Below are 20,218 nucleotides of genomic sequence, written 5' to 3' on the forward strand. Positions count from 1 at the left end.
AGACTGTTACTAGGTTTCCCTGTGGAGTTGCAAAGGGGTCTCCATTAGCCACATAAGGTACTGCACGCTTAATGCAATATCATTAGCAACGCCAATAGCTCAAACCTTCACTAATGCAAGGCAGATTGCAGTGCAATTACTTGTTATTAATCCCTCCTGTGTATCCTCCAGCGTTGTATTGTAGTTACTTAGCGTTTTGTTGTATATTCATACTTTATTCAATATGGCTACTTGGTGTCTGTAGTCCTTTCTTAGTGTTTCTATCTTCTAACCTAAGAGTGTTCTTTCTGTGATGTGAACATTCCAGCCTTGGCAGTTGATGGTCTAGTCAGCTGTGGGGTTTACTGCTCTGCTGTCTTATCTTGTGTAACTTAATATCCTGAAGACGTGTCTTGCTGCCTATCTAACCTATTTACATTTTGCCGACATCTGAAGCTGACCAGACCACAGGAGCAGACCGGAGGCAAGACCAGCGCAGCATGAGCAAGACCTCACTAAGAAGAACCCACCTAACTGCGGCCTGTAACAAGAAGAACAAGCATTTACAATGCAATGGTCTCTGCAGTATTAAAGGTGAAGCTATTGGCATTGCTCATTATTTATTTATTTTTTTAAATCATAAATAAATGGCATTGTCATTTACATTGCCAACAGCTTCATCACGTGCATATGCAAGACCTATTGCATTAGCACCCACGCACACAGCAAGTAGTAGAGAAGTCGATAGTGAGTAGGAGAGAGTTATTAGTAAAGAGTATTAGAGAGCACAACAGAGCTATGTGAATAATAACAGCTGTGAGCCCGTGCCTGAGGTGCATCATCTGAGCTGTGTGAATAATAACAGCTGTGAGCCCGGGCCTGAGGTGCATCATCAGAGCTGTGTGAATAATAACAGCTGTGAGCCCGTGCCTGAGGTGCATCATCAGAGCTGTGTGAATAATAACTGCGTCAGCCCCGTGCCTGAGGTGCATCATTAAAGTTGTGTGAATAATAACAGCTGTGAGCCCGTGCCGGAGGTGCATCATCAGAGCTGTGTGAATAATAACTGCGTCAGCCCCGTGCCTGAGGTGCATCATCAAAGTTGTGTGAATAATAACAGCTGTGAGCACCTGCCCGAGGTGCATCATCAGAGCTGTGTGGTGGTGGGTCCTGGGTGCAGGAAACGGGGATGCGGCGTTTCTTATAATGGTACAAACAGAAACCGCAAATTAAATGCATCACTATAAAAACCACTATCACTGATCCCTAAAAGACCATCTCTTTTTGGGTGGTTGGGGCCAACATGTCAACAGTTCCACAGAAGCAAGAATGCACACAGATAAAACAATACAGGCTGTGCCTGTGAAAAAAGGGCACACGCATTGAGGGAGAGGGAACCAGGAGACATATGCATTGTGAGAATATTTCTTGCACTCAGAGGCCGCTAACCTCTGCAATTCCTAGCTTTACGTGCAATAACAGGCAGCTTGGCTAAACTGGAGCTATAAAACACACAAGGCCGTTGGCTCTGGAAAGTAAGACAACATCTGGTTTGCACATTTCACTGCATGTTCTGTGCCAACAAAAACAAACCTCTTCCAAGGCTCTAAAAATAGTCTGCGAAATGTCATTTCTTTTTTAAGCTGGAAAGATACACTCGTAGTACACACAGGCGTTGCAGGGTCGAGCGCACGGGCTGAAATGCGGTGAAGCACAAATTCGTCTACGAAAGAGACAAGCTTCTGAAGAAATAGGGCTTCATAAATGTATAAGCTATGCTCTCGACTACTGCCATCATCAACGTTTTACTGTATCTTAACGAATAATCAGTATGTTTAAATGTTACAATGACGATTGCCACCCGAAAGATTAAATCAATGGATATTAAGTTGGAAAAATAAATGTCCAACCCAAAATCTATGCCACGTTCCTGTTCTGCGGCTGTGCCGAAGTGGTCAGGAGTCAGTTTTTCCCACAAAAAAGTGACCAAAGATTTTCCGTTGGTTCTAAAGTATTCAATGAATGCTGTAATCTAAAGTGACACCGCTAAACCATCCCTGGAAAAACAAACTCTGTTTCCCGGTCAGTCCTGGGTTTTAGTCTATGGCTTGCAGAGATGTCAACATGCCTTCTGCCACCTTAAAACAGATCATATGGTAATGAAGCCACAGAACAAGTCAGCAGCGACACCATTTCATCTACCATTCTTACACGCATGTTGCCACATCGACTCCCAGCTCGGATATGAAAACGAATGAAGCATCGTTCTCTTAGTGAGCATCACCGGTTTGTTTGTAAGACACGATGAACTACAATAAAAATAAAAAAATGCCTTAACACGTCTCTGTACACGGGAGAAGAGCCTCTGACGCACACGTGCGCAGCAGATGCCCACCATAGAAGCGAAGCTTTTATCAGCGCCGCGCGCCTCTCTGCAGACTCCCCCTGCATTCCAGAGAGGCGCGCGACGCGATCCAGACTGCCATGCAATGCCGTGGAGACAAGACCTGGCCGCGCGCACAACGTTATCCTATGTGGAAACGCTGCGCGCGGCCAGGTCTCGTCTCACTTCGTCGTTCTCAAAGTCCCGAGACGCCGACTATAGTTCTCTGGCGAGAACGCGCTTTCAGCGCGTTACTAGCCAAGACCTAAAAACAACTAAAAACCGGAGTAACACAAGAAAGCTTGATGAAATTAGACGCAAACTACAAGGAAAAATCAACAGAACAAGCCGCAAGTTAATCCTATGAAATGTGTGAAGATAAGCATAAAGCAACTGTGAGTAACAGAGAAATTTCAAAAAGACATCGTGCCACTGCAGAAAGAAGCTTGAGGTGAAGAAACTGTCGTCTCAAAGAAAATCTCCTTTAAGGAAAGAAACTGATAACTCTTAATTCTGACAAGTATTCCCCAGTTGCTGCCTGAACAAGTTAAACGGAAGAAACAACAAGAAAGCAATTGCTAGCCCACGTTTTCACTTCTTGTTGAGTACCTCGCTGAGTTGCTTTCAAAGAACTCAGCTGATTCACACGCTAAATTGTATGCTCAGTTTCGGGTGCCTCCTCCCTCTTGGAACAATCTTCCAATGTTTCCGCTCCCATCTTAATATTGTTTAGTGTTTTTTCACTGATTTGTGTGTGTTTTTAAAGCACTGCATTATGCAATGAAACCTTTAGTGATGCACACACTCCGTCAAATCAGAATGAATTGCATTTGCACCTCATTGTGCATCATTGCGCCATCCTTTTTGTTTTCTTATAGTAGTGCACAACATTGGTGCAATCAAGCAATATCACAGTAATATGGTGCAGGGCGAGGGTGTACAGCACAAATCTGGACAGTGCAATCCTGCAAAAATAAATTCTGCTTTAGTGCAGGAGAAAGATTGCACCTCACCAAAAACAGCACAGGTTTGAAAGGTGGAGGAGGTTTCCAGCCGCCAGTCCATCTTTCAAAACCAAGATTTCTGGCCTGGGAGGAATCCCCCTGCAGACAAGTGCACTGTGTGACCGCACCAGCCTTTCAGGGTGGGAGAGGGAGAAGAATAACTGACTGCGCACCACTTTATATGTGGAATACAATCGGTGTCCCTTCGAATGGCCTGTCTGGCCCAGCTCCTGTGTAAGAAGTATGGCACGAGGCAAGGCACCCCTCATGTGCATGGAGCCAGACTCCAACGTATACGAGACAATCCATATGACAGAAGGGGCCAGAAAGCGCCAGTGACCCCTTCCCTAAACCTAAAGTGCCTCCCCCGATGGGGGGTAAATGCAGCACACATGCCAGTTGTGCACTGGGGCAATTTATGCAAATAATCACTGTTAGACCTAGGTTTTTCTAGACTACATAGGGTAGCCTGGCACAGAGCAGCATCAGCTAAACCCCCTCGAGGCTTTGTGTAGTGCTTACAATCTCACCCACAGTAACCCAGTGAATGACCAACCAAAATAATGACACCACACCAGTTTAGAAAAATACCGGTTCCTTTTATAAAATTCTTTGATGTATCTTTCTTTTCTTTAGAGCCGGGTTTCAGTTTCAGATCATTTAACCTTATCACATTCAATTATTGGTTCATCGCAAAATTCATTTGGCAATTTCAGTATTTCTCTACCCCCAAGTATGAAGGTCACGTTGAGAAATCCCTACAACTTAGAATTGCAATCTCTTACATTCCCCATCTATTCGGGTTGATAATTAAACAGGCTTCTTTACAATAAATCATATCTGGTACATTACATTTCGCCAGGTGCAGCTCCCCCGCACAGCTTCATACAATCACGATTAGGCTCTGGTGCGAGTAATTGAATTACTGGAGAAGACAAGCAAGATATTACATCCCTGAAGAACAGCTCTCAACACCCTACGAACTTATTAAACCACTGAGCCCATCAGAGTAAACACAGGTGCTGCCAGCCTTTCGGATATCGTGTCCTCCACCCTCCAGGATGTTCACCACCAATCACCTTTTGTTCCCCCAGAACTCTCTGGTGATCCCCACTTGGTTCGCTACCTCCCGTTTCCCTGAAGCCCCTCGGCTTCCAGCTTACTCTCCCTCACAAGTTCCGTTATGGGCAGGTAGTTTCTCACATGGATCACCCCCCTCACTGAGAGGATTGTCTCGGGTTTGCTATATCTCCTAAATGAGTGTCACACAGGTAATTTGCTGTCTCCTTACGTGTCCCCGGTTGTTCAGCTACTTGGGGTAAGTTCCGGCAGGGACTCGTTTGCTCCTCCCCGCCCGACCACTCTCCCACGCTTACTTGTGGTGTCTTGGCTTCTCTGCCCACTTGTGCTGCGTTATACGAGTGTCGGCGGCCACTGTCTCTCCCTTGAACCGCTGCTCCGTTACCGCTGCCTCAGTCCGCCGCTTCGAGCCGCTTCCTGATCCTCGCAGACGCTCTCCTCAGGCACGAAAGCTCCGCCCCCATCCGGCCTCCTCCTGCAGTCTCCCCGCCTCTTCCGACGCTACCTCAGGTTCCTCCGGATGGCAACACGGTTCAGCTGGGCTCTTCCTCCTCTTCCGATCCCACGACAGGGATCCCACACGGCAATGGCGCTTCCTTCGGGTAAGGTCAACAGCCGGTTCCGCCGCTTCTCTTCACAATGTGGACTCCGGGCTCATGTGCTGCAGTCGCGGCAGTTTTAACTCCTTGACCCCTGATTCCTTTACCATTCAGAGTGTCACTGTGTCCAGGTTCGCTTCCACTGCACACGTGCCTTCAGGGCAGGACTTCACAGGTCACTTGAGAGCCACGCTGCGAGAGTCACTGATGGTTATAAAACTTACCACGTAGTCTTCTGTTTCTTAATATGGTTGCTGTGGCAGTGGGGTTTGGTCAGCCTATGAGGGGTCACTTCCCAGTAGAGCAACAGCCGGCCCCAAAGGTCGATCTTGTCACTACTAGTGTGATATCCTCCTCCTCAAGTCGCCTCTCTCCGCACTGGTCAATTCCAATATTGTCCCAAAATGGCTCCCTGGTCACCGGCCTTTTATAGGCTGGCCTCAGACCCCTGGAAGCTACTAGTTGGTTCTGGAACCTTCCTCATGCTAGCCTATGGGTCTGCCACCCTTAGGTGACCGTTATGGCAGTTAGTAGCCACCATTTTAGGAATCATGTTCTAACAGTTGCTTTCTGTGAGGAAAACTAGGCCTTGGTAAAACAATAGGCCCAAGAAACACCTAGCCCCCACGAGAACACTGGAAAAATTCTGGTGGACATTAAAAAAAAGAAAAGACATAACTGGATTCACTGGAATGCCAAAGGGGACAAAATAAATAATTGTGAGGGAACTCACAGGGGCAGACAGGTCTAACACGCGTCTCCCCCAGCTGAAAGTGGGGAGAGCTACCCAACCCCTTGGGAGTTCTCATCACTAAGGCGGAAATACCTAGAGAGACCGTCTGCATTGGCGTGGTCCACTCCAGGCCGATGTTCCACCCGGAAGTCCATTCCCTGTAGGGAGATGGACCATCTCAACAACTTGGGATTCTCCCCCTTCATCTGCATCAGCCAACGAAGGGGTCGGTGGTCAGTCTGAACCAGGAAGTGCGAGCAAAACCGGTATGGACGCAACTTCTTCAGAGCCCAAACCACCGCAAAGGCTTCCCGCTCTATAGTACTCCACCTCTGTTCCCTGGGGAGTAGTCTCCTGGATAGGAAGACCACGGGTTGATCCAAGCCCTCATCATTTAGTTGCGATAACACTGCCCCAATGCCATGTTCTGATGCATCTGTTTGGACAATGAACTCTCTGGAAAAATAGGGAGCCCTAAGTATTGGAGCAGTACACAATGCTTGTTTTAAAGTCACGAAGGCTCGCTGACAAGCCTCCGTCCAGACTACCCGTCGAGGTAAGTTCAGTGAGGGGTGCCACAATGGTGCCATACCCCTTCACGAAACGACGGTAGTAACCAGTGAGGCCCAGGAAGGCTCGGACCTCAGTTTGGGTCTTGGGGGGCTCCCAAGCCATGATAGCCTCGATCTTCGCCTGGAGGGGCTGCACCGTCCCTCTGCCCTCCAAGTGGCCTAGGTACACCACCGACCCCTGACCGATCTGACACTTGCTGGCCTTGATTGTCAAGCCAGCCTGTTGCAGGGCCTGGAGAACAGCTTGCAAGTGTTGCAAATGATCCTCCCAGCTACTACTGAAGACAGCAATGTCATCCATATAAGCAGCAGAAAAAGCTTCCATACCAGAAAGGACCTTGTTCACCAGCTGCTGAAAAGTGGCAGGGGCAGTCTTGAGCCCAAAGGGCATCACGCAGAACTGGTAGTGACCCTGAGGCGTGGAGAAGGCTGACCTTTCCTTTGCTCCATCAGTAAGGGAAATCTGCCAGTACCCGGAAGTAAGGTCAAATGTACTTAAGTATTGGGCAGCTCCCAGCCGGTCAATAAGTTCATCCGCCCTGGGGATCGGATGAGCATCAGTCTTTGTTACTGAATTTAGTCCTCGGTAATCCACACAGAATCTTAATTCAGGTGTGGCGCCCGGTGGGGCAGCTTTTGGTACCAAAACCACCGGACTGGACCAAGGGCTATTGGAAGATTCAATCACTCCTAGCTTCAACATCTTGGCTACTTCACCATGGATGCTGGCCTTCACCTTGTCTGACAGCCGGTAGATCTTAGACTTCACAGGTGGGCTGTCTCCTGTGTCCACATCATGGGTACACAGGTGGGTCCTTCCCGGGACAAGGGAGAACAGTGAGGAAAATTGCTCCAGGATCTGGCGGCAATCTCTCTGCTATTCAGGAGTCAGGGATGGTGAGAGAATCACTCCCTCCACCGACCCATCCTTTTCCTGAGACGAGAAAAGATCAGGGAGTGGCTCGCTTTCCTCTTCCTCTGCTCCATTGGTCACCATCATCAAGACGACCTCGGGCCTCTCATGGTGTGGCTTGAGGCGATTGGCATGAAGCACCCGGTGGGGCTGTCTCGGGGTCTTAAGGTCCACCAAGTAAGTGGCCTTACCCTTTTTCTCCAATAACTCAAAGGGGCCTGTCCAACGATCCTGGAGGGCATTTAGCTCTCCAGGTTCCATCACCCACACTTTTTGTCCAGGCTCCAGTTCCACTGGGTGAGCATTGTGGTCATACCACTCCTTCATTACTGCTTGGCTGGCTTCCAAGTTGTCAGAAGCTTGCTTCCACAACTTGGCCATTTGGCTCCGAAAGGCCAGCATGTAGCTCACCACGTCCTGGGGAAGCTTCCTGGGAGTCTTTTCCCATCCGTCCTTCACCAGGCTGAGAGGACCCCGTACAGGGTGCCCATACAGAAGTTCGAAGGGGCTGAAGCCCACTCCCTTCTGTGGCACTTCCCTTTAGGAAAACAAGAGACAGGGTAGGAGGACGTCCCATTTCCTCCGCAGGCTCTCAGGCAGACTTCTTATCATGCCTTTCAAGGTCTTATTAAACCTTTCCACAAGACCATTGGTCTGTGGGTGATAAGGAGTGGTAAACCGGTAGGTAACACCACACTCCTTCCACATAGCCCGCATATACACTGATAGGAAGTTGGTCCCCCTGTCGGACACAACCTCCTTGGGGAAACCCACTCGGGTGAAGATCCCCATCAGAGCCCTTGCCACTGCAGGTGCAGTAATGGTCCTCAGAGGAATTGCCTCTGGGTACCTTGTGGCATGATCCACTAGAACCAGGATGAACCTGTGACCAGCTGAAGTCGGTGGATCTAATGGCCCTACAATGTCGATGCCCACCCTTTCAAAGGGGGTGCTAACGACTGGAAGTGGTTCCAGGGGAGCTTTCAGCTTCACCCCTGTTTTCCCACTGGCTTGGCAAGACACACACGTCCGACAGTAGGTATCAGACGCCACTCTCATCCGAGGCCAGTAAAAGTGGGGGACAAGCCGGGCAAAGGTCTTGTCCTGACCCAAGTGACCTGCCAAGGGTATCTCGTGAGCCAGTTCTAGAAGAAAGGCTCTAAAACATTGAGGGACCACCAAGGCCCTGGATGAACCATGTCCGGGTGCCTTGGGCTCACTGTAGAGGAGTCCATCCTCCCAGTAAATCTGGTAGTTCCCTACAACGTTCCCTGCTGCCTGGGCTTTGGCCTGTTGCCGCAGCCCCTCAAGAGTAGGACACTCCTTCTGAGCTTTGCAGAATTCCTCCCTGGAACGACCTCCCTCCACATGCCACTCAGCAGGGATGGGTAGGTTCTTCAAGGAAGTAACATTCTCCTCCGTGGACTCCAGATCCACCTTCGCAGGTGGCCTATCTATCTCACGAGGTAGAGATGTGGAGGCAGGTTCCTCCTGCCTACTGTCCTTCTCTTCTCTGGCAGCTGGCTGGGCCATTGTTCCAGGCTCCAGCGTAAGCGAACTCCCCCTCCGGGTAGTCGCGGACCTTGTGCTGACACAGGCCCAGTCAGGTGTACCCAGCATCTCAGAATGAGTCCGGTATTCCACCTCCCTCCAAGCATTGTGCTCCATGTCATTCCCCAGCAGACAATCAACTGGCACGGCAGGGCTTACGGCAACTCGAAGTGAACCTGCAACCCCTTCCCACTCAAAGGGAACCTCGGCCACGGGGTAGTGGCCCATTCTGCCGTCAGCCATCGTGGCGGGGTGGAGTACATTGGGAATCACCTGCTCTGGAGACACCAGTGGACTTCTCACCATAGTCATACTGGCTCCTGTATCTCTCAGAGCTTCCCCGCTCTGGCCATTGATGGTGATCCACTGCCCATACTTGGTAGTATTTGGGGGCACCTGAATCTTAGGAACCATCTCCCGTTCTCCCAGGGAAACTAAGGTGACACCCGCCCACTCACACCCCTTATCTAAGGGCAACTCCTCCCCGAGTGCTACACTGGCTACTCCCGGGGCTTTGCCTCCGGTGGGAGGGGGTGGTTTCTTTGGGCATCTGACATCTCCCTTATAATGTCCAACACCACCACACTCAAAGCAGTGGACAACCCTTGGCTGCTGGCTTTGGCCAGGATGAGGGTTTCTGGGCGGGTTAGCCTTAGGGGTGAAACCTGTTCCCTTTCCCTGGAAACTGTTTTGGGGACCTTTAGAGAACTCCCGCTTTTTATCTCCCCCCCCCTCTTTCTTCTGGGGGGTGCCCTGTCCGGACTTCTGAGAATCCCCTCCAGTCCCCTTCGAGGACACCCGGGTACTAGCCCAGATGTCCGCCTCCTCAGCAAGCTTCCTGGGGCTGGTCAGCTTGCTGTCCACCAGGTGTTGTCGCAGCTCGGGAAAGCATTTCTCGAGTAGGTGTTCCTTGAGTATGAGGTCATATAAACCTTCATAGTCCCCTACCTCGCTGCCTTTCACCCAATCCTCCAATGCCTTTCTTGCATAGTCCAGGAAATCCACCCAGTTCTGGGTGCTTAACTTGTGGCTCCCCCTGAACTTTTGGCGATACTTCTCCGGGGTTAGCCCAAACTTTTTGATTAACGCCATCTTCATGGTGGGGTAGTGGGTCTGCTTCTCTTGTTCTAGTGCCAATAATGTATCCCGACCAGTGGGAGGCATATACTTATATAATCCACCCCCCCAGTGTTTCTTCTGAATCCCATGGGCTCTTAAGGAGACCTCAAATTCTTTGATTTCGCTGCCACCATTTGGAGTGATGTTAGGGGCCTGGAATTAGAGTTCTCGTAGCTTGAACTCGTGTTCCAACCTCTTCCTTTCAATCTCCAGCTTGGACTCATGTTCCAACCTCCTCCCCTCCCTCCTTTCTTCCAACTCCATTTTTGCTATTTCCCACCTTAACAGTCTTTCCTCTCTCCTGTCAGCTAACTTGGTTTCTGACAACCCTCTCGATGAGTAGTAATCAAAAAAGGAGGGAGAATGATCAATTGATCCGGGGGGCACAATTACCACTAAGAATAGTGGAAGGTCCAAATCCAGCTGGTGCCCTCAACAAGTGTGGGTCAACAAAAAGGGATGCTGGGTTGTTCCTTAGGAAAGGAAGGAGTGCATGTGGCTGGCGTGACGGTGGTTGTAGAAATCGCACCTAGGGGCATCCATTATGTTGGATGTATTTGCCTCACACACCCTTGCAGGTGTCATGCTTCATCATCGGCGTTGCTCCTCGTCGGGGAGGCGGTGCAATCCCCGACGGGCTCACCTCTGTGAGGGGCTCTTTCACGGAGATCTTTTTGTCCAACTGCCTTATGGTGAAGTGAGGGTATGTGGGTCATGTGATGTGTAGCCTGGGTGGTGATTAAAATGTAGTGGAGGGTACTGAAAAACACTTTATTCTGGTGGTCCCCCACTGCAATTAAAAACGTGAATCTAATCTTGGTGCCAAAAAGTTAGGTATAATGGCCCCAGATTAGATTAGTTTGGTCGACATGTTTCTCGTCTGGGTGGAGTACCCGCGATTCTTCAGGACCTACATATGATAAAAAAATAAGGTCTACAAATAATCAAGCAAGCATGCTAGTGTCATGTGCCTAATCCCAAATAGTGGATATTATTACCTCTGTGGCTATATCCAATGCCTAAATTGGGAGGTAAGAACACAGGGTTAAATAACATATTGTAAGCGCCAGATTAACTCCATATTCCAATTTCTAATATACACAAAGTGTCATGCTCAGGAAAGTGACTTATTCAGCTCCAAATTACCGTGAGCCTATGTGTGGCAAAGTGGAAAATTCAATCACACCAACATTATAGTGAGTTGCAGATTAATTTAAACAAAAGAATTAATAAAGCAGTAAAAGCATCAGCAGTCATCATTATGATCACTTCTCTTCTCATAAGCAATAGGGGTTTAATTACTGGAAACAGGACTAGATTAATAGAAATCTAGGTAAATAGAAAAAGCAATTACACCCATCAGCATAAAAAACATGAATACAGGGTATATTGACCCCCTGTATTCATGTTTTTTATGTTTACATGCACTTCCTTCAGCCATACCTGACGGTCTCCACCCCGATGTACTGCCCCGCCGAGCCTTGTTGTGGCATATAACTCTAGACCAGTAGGTGAGTCGGGGCACTTCCACACTGGCCCCCCGTACGCTGATGGGTGTAATTGCTTTTTCTATTTACCTAGATTTCTATGAATCTAGTCCTGTTTCCAGTAATTAAACCCCTATTGCTTAGGAGAAGAGAAGTGATCATAATGATGACTGCTGATGCTTTTACTGCTTTATTAATTCTTTTGTTTAAATTAATCTAACTGCTCTGCAACTCACTATAATATTGGTGTGATTGAATTTTCCACTTTGCTACACATAGGCTCACGGTAATTTGGAGCTGAATAAGTCACTTTCCTGAGCATGACACTTTGTGTATATTAGAAATTGGAATATGGAGTTAATCTGGCGCTTACAATATGTTATTTAACCCTGTGTTCTTACCTCCCAATTTAGGCATTGGATATAGCCACAGAGGTAATAATATCCACTATTTGGGATTAGGCACATGACACTAGCATGCTTGCTTGATTATTTGTAGACCTTATTTTTTATCATATGTAGGTCCTGAAGAATCGCGGGTACTCCACCCAGACGAGAAACATGTCAACCAAACTAATCTAATCTGGGGCCATTATACCTAACTTTTTGGCACCAAGATTAGATTCACGTTTTTAATTGCAGTGGGGGACCACCAGAATAAAGTGTTTTTCGGTACCCTCCACTACATTTTAATCACCACCCAGGCTACACATCACATGACCCACATACCCTCACTTCACCATAAGGCAGTTGGACAAAAAGATCTCCGTGAAAGAGCCCCTCACAGAGGTGAGCCCGTCGGGGATTGCACCGCCTCCCCGACGAGGAGCAACGCCGATGATGAAGCATGACACCTGCAAGGGTGTGTGAGGCAAATATGTCCAACATAATGGATGCCCCTAGGTGCGATTTCTACAACCACCGTCACGCCAGCCACATGCACTCCTTCCTTTCCTAAGGAACAACCCAGCATCCCTTTTTGTTAACCCTCTCGATGACACACTGCTGCCCTCCCTTGAGGTTGCCTTGGGGCTGATTGACATCTCACCCACCCCCGGGGGACATTCCGCAGTCCTATCAATGACAGTACCTCTGTCCGATTCCTCCTCCTCCACCGTTCCCTCCGTGTGTGCTTCCACCCATGCTCGCAGACTAGTACGGAGCTCCTCTCTTTTGGCCCCTCGCCTGACAAACACTGCCGTCTCCTGACAGAAATCCTTGAGCTGTGCCACAGTATAGGTCTCCAGCTCTGACATTTCGAATTCCATCTAGTCAGTGAAAAGTGTGGACAACCACCCCAGAGTAAGTTACAAGGATAGGAAACTCTGAGGGTCACCTCCACCCACCACCAGGAGTAAATTTGGAAAAAACAAAAGTAGTAATTAGGAAGTCCGCCAGGAGAAAACTCCAGGTGTAGGCCTGTGGTAAGCACTGTGTTACTAATAAGTGGTTGTAAGCACAAACCCGTTATCCCACCGCTGAAGCGCCAATTATGTTAGACCTAGGTTTTTGTAGACTACATAGGGTAGCCTGGCACAGAGCAGCATCAGCTAAACCCCCTCGAGGCTTTGTGTAGTGCTTACAATCTCACCCACAGTAACCCAGTGAATGACCAACCAAAATAATGACACCACACCAGTTTAGAAAAATACTGGTTCCTTTTATAAAATTCTTTGATGTATCTTTCTTTTCTTTAGAGCCGGGTTTCAGTTTCAGATCATTTAACCTTATCACATTCAATTATTGGTTCATCGCAAAATTCATTTGGCAATTTCAGTATTTCTCTACCCCCAAGTATGAAGGTCACGTTGAGAAATCCCTACAACTTAGAATTGCAATCTCTTACATTCCCCATCTATTCGGGTTGATAATTAAACAGGCTTCTTTACAATAAATCATATCTGGTACATTACATTTCGCCAGGTGCAGCTCCCCCGCACAGCTTCATACAATCACGATTAGGCTCTGGTGCGAGTAATTGAATTACTGGAGAAGACAAGCAAGATATTACATCCCTGAAGAACAGCTCTCAACACCCTACGAACTTATTAAACCACTGAGCCCATCAGAGTAAACACAGGTGCTGCCAGCCTTTCGGATATCGTGTCCTCCACCCTCCAGGATGTTCACCACCAATCACCTTTTGTTCCCCCAGAACTCTGGTGATCCCCACTTGGTTCGCTACATCCCGTTTCCCTGAAGCCCCTCGGCTTCCAGCTTACTCTCCCTCACAAGTTCCGTTATGGGCAGGTAGTTTCTCACATGGATCACCCCCTCACTGAGAGGATTGTCTCGGGTTTGCTATATCTCCTAAATGAGTGTCACACAGGTAATTTGCGGTCTCCTTACGTGTCCCCGGTTGTTCAGCTACTTGGGGTAAGTTCCGGCAGAGACTCGTTTGCTCCTCCCCGCCCGACCACTCTCCCACGCTTACTTGTGGTGTCTTGGCTTCTCTGCCCACTTGTGCTGCGTTATACGAGTGTCGGCGGCCACTGTCTCTCCCTTGAACCGCTGCTCCGTTACCGCTGCCTCAGTCCGCCGCTTCGAGCCGCTTTGTGATCCTCGCAGACGCTCTCCTCAGGCACGAAGGCTCCGCCCCGTCCGGCCTCCTCCTGCAGTCTCCCCGCCTCTTCCGACGCTACCTCAGGTTCCTCCAGATGGCAACACGGTTCAGCTGGGCTCTTCCTCCTCTTCCGATCCCACGACAGGGATCCCACACGGCAGTGGCGCTTCCTTCGGGTAAGGTCAACAGCCGGTTCCGCCGCTTCTCTTCACAATGTGGACTCCGGGCTCATGTGCTGCAGTCGCGGCAGTTTTCACTCCTTGACCCCGGATTCCTTTACCATTCAGAGTGTCACTGTGTCCAGGTTCGCTTCCACTGCACACGTGCCTTCAGGGCAGGACTTCACAGGTCACTTGAGAGCCACGCTGCGAGAGTCACTGATGGTTATAAAACTTGCCACGGAGTCTTCTGTTTCTTAATATGGTTGCTGTGGCAGTGGGGTTTGGTCAGCCTATGAGGGGTCACTTCCCAGTAGAGCAACAGCCGGCCCCAAAGGTCGATCTTGTCACTACTAGTGTGATATCCTCCTCCTCAAGTCGCCTCTCTCCGCACTGGTCAATTCCAATATTGTCCCAAAATGGCTCCCTGGTCACTGGCCTTTTATAGGCTGGCCTCAGACCCCTGGAAGCTACTAGTTGGTTCTGGAACCTTCCTCATGCTAGCCTATGGGTCTGCCACCCTTAGATGACCGTTATGGCAGTTAGTAGCCACCATTTTAGGAATCATGTTCTAACAGTTGCTTTCTGTGAGGAAAACTAGGCCTTGGTAAAACAATAGGCCCAAGAAACACCTAGCCCCCACGAGAACACTGGAAAAATTCTGGTGGACATTAAAAAAGAGAAAATACATAACTGGATTCACTGGAATGCCAAAGGGGACAAAATAAATAATAATTGTGAGGGAACTCACAGGGGCAGACAGGTCTAACAATCACCAAAAAGGCTCATTTGGCTAAAAATCTGTGCTTGAACCAATGTTTATAGGTTGAAATTCCAGTGTGCCCACTCAGCCCTTCATCCTTCAAAAGTTGGTAAAATAAGTACTATTGTTTTTAGTAGCACTAGACATCTATTTCCTTTAACCGCATGCGCGCTAGCGGTTTTCCCGCTGCGTTTTTTAAAAAGCCGCGTTACATGACGAGCTCAGCTCGTCATCAGCGTGCGAGCGGTGTAACTCATGACGAGCTGAGCTCGTCATGAGCGCGGAAGTGGTTAAGTAGTTTCAAGTCAGCTCCTCAGGTGCAATCGTTTGCTGTTTAAACCTACGGGGCAGAGGGCATGGAGTACATCTCTGAGGTGGATGCACAAATGATCCCACACCCAATCCGCAAACAGAAAGCCATTGTCAATACAAACCCTCCATTACATTCGCATTTCCGAAAAGTCCTTCCATGTTTTTTTCCTATTAGAACAGATTCAAGTTAGACACAGAAAGCAGGTCATGGCATGTTCGTTATTAATACAGCACTTGCACTGCCGTCAGGCCAAGGGCCAAGAAGGAAATGCAGGACAAAGAGGCGAGGGGGCTTGGATGAGAGAAGGGTGTAGGGGAGGTCAATGAATTTAATCTTCTCGTCCGCACCTCTCCTGGGCACTCAAATGAATACAAACACACCGAAAATAAATTCCCCAAAAATTCTCTGAGTGTGTAGAATCTATAAATATGAGAAAGTGCCCCTTTTTAATGGCCCTTTAGAACTTTCCACGACGCAAGGGTGATAGGTTCTATGTTCAAGTAAGGTGGTGCAATCGGGCACTGCCACGAGACAGGCATAATTAGATGCTCGTTCACCTCTGATGTCAGAGCAGGGCGATGAGCGGAAGTGGGAACATCGTTAGGCAGACGTCTGAGGAGGCTGCAGGGCTGACAATCTCTGCAAGGTCTGTCATTAAAGGAGAAAGTGCTATTTTGGCCAATTTGACACTCTAGGTGGCGCATATTTTGAGGGCATTTACTGAAGTAATAATTCTGAGAACCCAATAGCTTTTTATACGGGAGAATGCAATGAAGTCAGCTTTGGACAGTGTAATCTCAATTCCAAGCAAGTCAACCGTGCATGCAGGGGGGCAAAAATGACACAGGTACACAAAGAGGAGTGGTGGGGGCGGGCACACGGAGACAAGGAGGCAAGGCAGCTGCCACCCTGCTTGTCGTTGCTCGCTCCCGTGGCAAAACGCCATGGGAGTAAACCTTTCAGAAGAGGTGGGACAAGCACCCACCTTTAGCCATTTACAGGATTTTAATCTAAAAAGACACACACAAAAGCCAATCGAATGCGTGGCAGGAGTCAGACCCACACAGAGTAGCTACACGAAGCCTTGCAAAACAGCGCATGTGCGCTGCGCTAGGCTCCTCCTAAAAAACAACCTGCATCATTCTGAAAACAACCATAACCATCAGGGCAGTGCACAGCAAATGATCTATAACACCATATGCTGCAAACTAGATACTACAAACTTCGGTTTTAAAAATATTCATTTTCTCTGCCTAAGATGGATACTGTCCTACTGTGATTTGAATATGTGGAGTCGCCTAACTGCAAGCTTATTGTCTTAAGTTCCGTTACAGGTGCGCACAATTACACTGCAGTGCAGTTCACTAATACACTTAGTTTCTGCCCAAGCATATACTCAGTATTCAGCTTTTTGTCTTTTCTGCAAGTAAAATTGATACAGCCTTTTCAAGAGCACCACATTTCCAATCATCATCTAATGCGGATAAACACCAATTAATCATTACTCACATTATTAGAAGTGCCACCTCCAAACACTTTTATTCTTATCATCATCTACTCCTAGTGACTCACAGAAGGATGGTGAGTTTAAAGCTTTTTGTTGCTACACCAAGCTTCTGGTCTTGTGCTTATTCTAGTACCTGTAGACTAACTGGGTCAATTGTGAACCAAGACTTCAACTTCCAGAACGCAGCGTTGTCAACTGAAAATATGACCTACAGGTACCTAATAGTTTAAGCATTGTAGACAGTAATGCACAACATTCCATCCACGATTTGGGAACACATTTGAATAATAACATTTTCACAATATTGTGTGACCAAAAGATACTTACAGGCAGATCTGTATAGTACAAGATATCTTACCTGAGGTGCAAGTACGATTTGTAATGGAGCATCAGGCACCACAACGAAAATCCTCATGAGCTGAGCATAGTGTGGTTTGAGGCCTCGACCCTGGGATGGCGACAGAATATAAAGCGGCATGTCCGTATTAAGCGCTTTAATGGCAGATTCCTTTGGCCCGCTTCCCATGACTTTCATTATTTTGTCAGGTCCAGAAGACATGACTCTTCTGCCACGAGAGTCTTCATACTCGAAGCCTACAAAGGCCCGGGCAATATCGTCCCTCCTCCTTCCTCTGCCCATGACTACAGCATTTCGCTTCCCTGGTACAGCCTTGTTTGGAGCCGGCCAAGAATTTGTGTCTAAATCTCCCTCTTCTTCAGCCCGTGTCCTGATGACAATGTCCCATGGCATCAGGTAGTTAGTCCCTGGAATGAATCCCTGCTGATCCAGTCCTGTATGAAAATTGTATGACTTGGCAGAGCCAAGTTTCAGCAGGGACCAGCTGGAGAATTTGGGCAGCAGACCTTTGGGGCAATTAGAATGCAGCATTCCAGGCAGATACTCTATGGTAGACACCTGTCGATCTATTAAACTTGGTCTTTTCTCGCTTTTGGCTTCCACCCCCTGCCCATGGGCTTCTGCGTTATCACCACCAGCTTGCGGATCTGCTGGGTAAGTGCCCAAACTTTCCATTGACTGCCCTAAGCTGAGAGCAAGGCTCAAGCTGGTGCTCTCCCCCTGAGTCTGAGGCTCCTTTTCTTTCATTTTCTCAAGCTCTACTTCTTGGATGGACTCTGGCTCCTCGTCTTTGGCCGGTGCTGGATCCGGCGTGCTGGGCTGGAATATTGGGAAATTGATGTGGTCCAGTTTCCCGCAACATTTTTCCTCTAGCAGCTGTAAAAAAAAAAACTTTCATCAAAACCAATATTTGTAATCTCTAAGAGAATTGACAAAGTTGAGACATGAAGGCAGCAAGAAAATGACAAGCTATAGTTAATAACTGGCAACTAAAACGTGTCTAATAAATTAATAAACTATAAAAATACAAATTTGGCATTCTAAAATACCTTTTGTTTTCTACAGTCGGGTTGTTTTTCACAATTCCTTATTAAAGGGTGATAAAGAAACTTAGTTTATATTTCTACCCTCTAAATTCGGGTATTCATGTATTTCAACACAGTCAACAGATACACTACTGTGCAAGGGAATACAAAGGTAGCTTGAAGCCTAGGATGAGTATGCTGTAGAGGTAAATTAAAATCTCAGTAGGGTCTTGTGCAGGAGTGAAGAGAAGAAAAAGACCAGGACTGTGATAATAGCAGCCGCCCTAAATGACGTCACATTTTTACTTACTATCGACATGAGTAGCTGGTGGAAGGTTGCACATGATGGGTAGTTAGGTTGTAGAGGCACGCGTGTTCATGGATGTGCGTTATCCTTTTAGAGTGGTGAATTACACCATTTAGGGCAGCATGTGCACGAAAATGAAAATACTTTTAGTTTCTGGTCTTTGGGTTGGGAGCCACAATATAAGTCATAGGCAAACACATTTCAAAAGTGGTTGCAAGACTGACTACACGGTTGAAATCCAGATGTATTGTAAAGAATGTAAGTTTAATTAGGAATGCACGCTTGCATGGAGGTATATGTTATAGTCGATTTTTTCCTCCTTGGGTATTTGAGATCATCATTTTTGGCGAGACTGAAATAGGCACAATCTTATTTTTTTCTGGGAGTTTAATTTTACAGAATCAAACTGGGTTTTATTTTTGATATTTCCTCTTGTTATATGCACAGTATAACACATTAGCTGAGCTGTATGAATGCACTCGACATTTGAAATTCACACTCTTATGCTATTTGCTAAGAGCTTTGACTGATGAGCTGAATATATTTTTCTCGTTCTTTACAAAGCACCGTACAATCTAATGGAATTTTCCCAACATAGTGGCTTTTATTTCGGGCCTCGAAAAATCTTCTAAATGTTACCTGCGCTAGAGCATTATTTAATTGAACACACAAAGTGGACTCACTCAATTCAAAGTGAGCTGTAAGCAGTATCCATACTAAAATTATTCATTTAAAATAATAAATCATTATTCCTGCCAGGAGAGCACCATATCCTGGTCAAAACGCATGGCGGTTGGCTAGTTAGGAGTGGAGGAGGGCGAAAATGTAACTCTGTTCTCCTCAGGTGAGAAAAGAAGCTGGGCGGACCCAAGGTCAGATGGCAGACGAGGTCAGTGAGCACTAACTTAGTCAGGCCACCTGGTCAATCCGGACGGTGGGCGACAATGTGACTCAGAAAGCACCCCTCCCGCTGGTAGGACCGGGAGAGGCTGGTCTCTTGCTGCTCAGCTGATGAACCTGCACAAAACTTTCCTAACAAAAGTTATTCCGATTTGGGCCCAGCCTCACCACTGCTAGATCGATCAAGGAAGGCAGGAGGGTTAAATCTGCAATCCATAACTTACAGAAAAGCTATTCAAATCACAACTCGTACACCAAATGCAATGCTTAGGAACTTAAATAATTTATACCGATAAGTAACAACCCTTACAACATCAACGTAAATGAAGACTAGAACATACTTCAACCATTCACTGGTGTCTCTTTCCATAGTGATAAAAGGATTAGAATTTCATCATTTCATTCTAGAATATTAGAATGTAATCATTCAAATTATTCACAACATATTATTTGCATAGAAAATGTATCTGGGCCATGGTGCGGGGTTGCATGTCACACAAGGCAGTCAAATAAGAGTGTAAGCATAGGGGATGACAGCAGCTGGACAATCTTTTCCTTGTTTCTTCCATAACTAATTCAATTACAGTTCATACCAGACCCCAGCAAATATTGGAAACCTTTAAACTAATGTAACAGACTAACATTCTGACACAAACTGACCCCAACAAACACACTAGAAGCAAGGTAAAGAGACCTGTAACACATCTGTACAGACTGATTCGGTACTGGCGAGAGTACAAAGATGCAGAAACCTCTTCATATTACATCAGAATCAAGAATACTAACAGAAAAAGCAATAGATACATGTTGAAAACAAAAAAGTCTGTCAATGATACAGGATATGAAACTAAAGAGAATATCAACAGCAAAATTCTAGAGAATAATAATAAACAAATAAATACACA

General features: G+C 47.2%; 1 protein-coding gene across 1 annotated transcript in view; it reads right to left on the reverse strand.

Moving 5' to 3' along the window:
• Positions 1 to 20,218, reverse strand: part of SMG8 (SMG8 nonsense mediated mRNA decay factor) — an 80,973-nt gene that overhangs the window by 39,828 nt on the left and 20,927 nt on the right. Inside the window, exon 3 of the mRNA XM_078679845.1 lies at positions 17,082 to 17,957. Coding sequence (XP_078535971.1) covers positions 17,082 to 17,957 — 876 coding nt within the window. The remainder of the gene's footprint in view (positions 1 to 17,081; positions 17,958 to 20,218) is intronic.

This window comes from Lissotriton helveticus, chromosome 3_1, assembly GCF_964261635.1.
Source record: "Lissotriton helveticus chromosome 3_1, aLisHel1.1, whole genome shotgun sequence".
Lineage (NCBI taxonomy): Eukaryota > Metazoa > Chordata > Amphibia > Caudata > Salamandridae > Lissotriton > Lissotriton helveticus.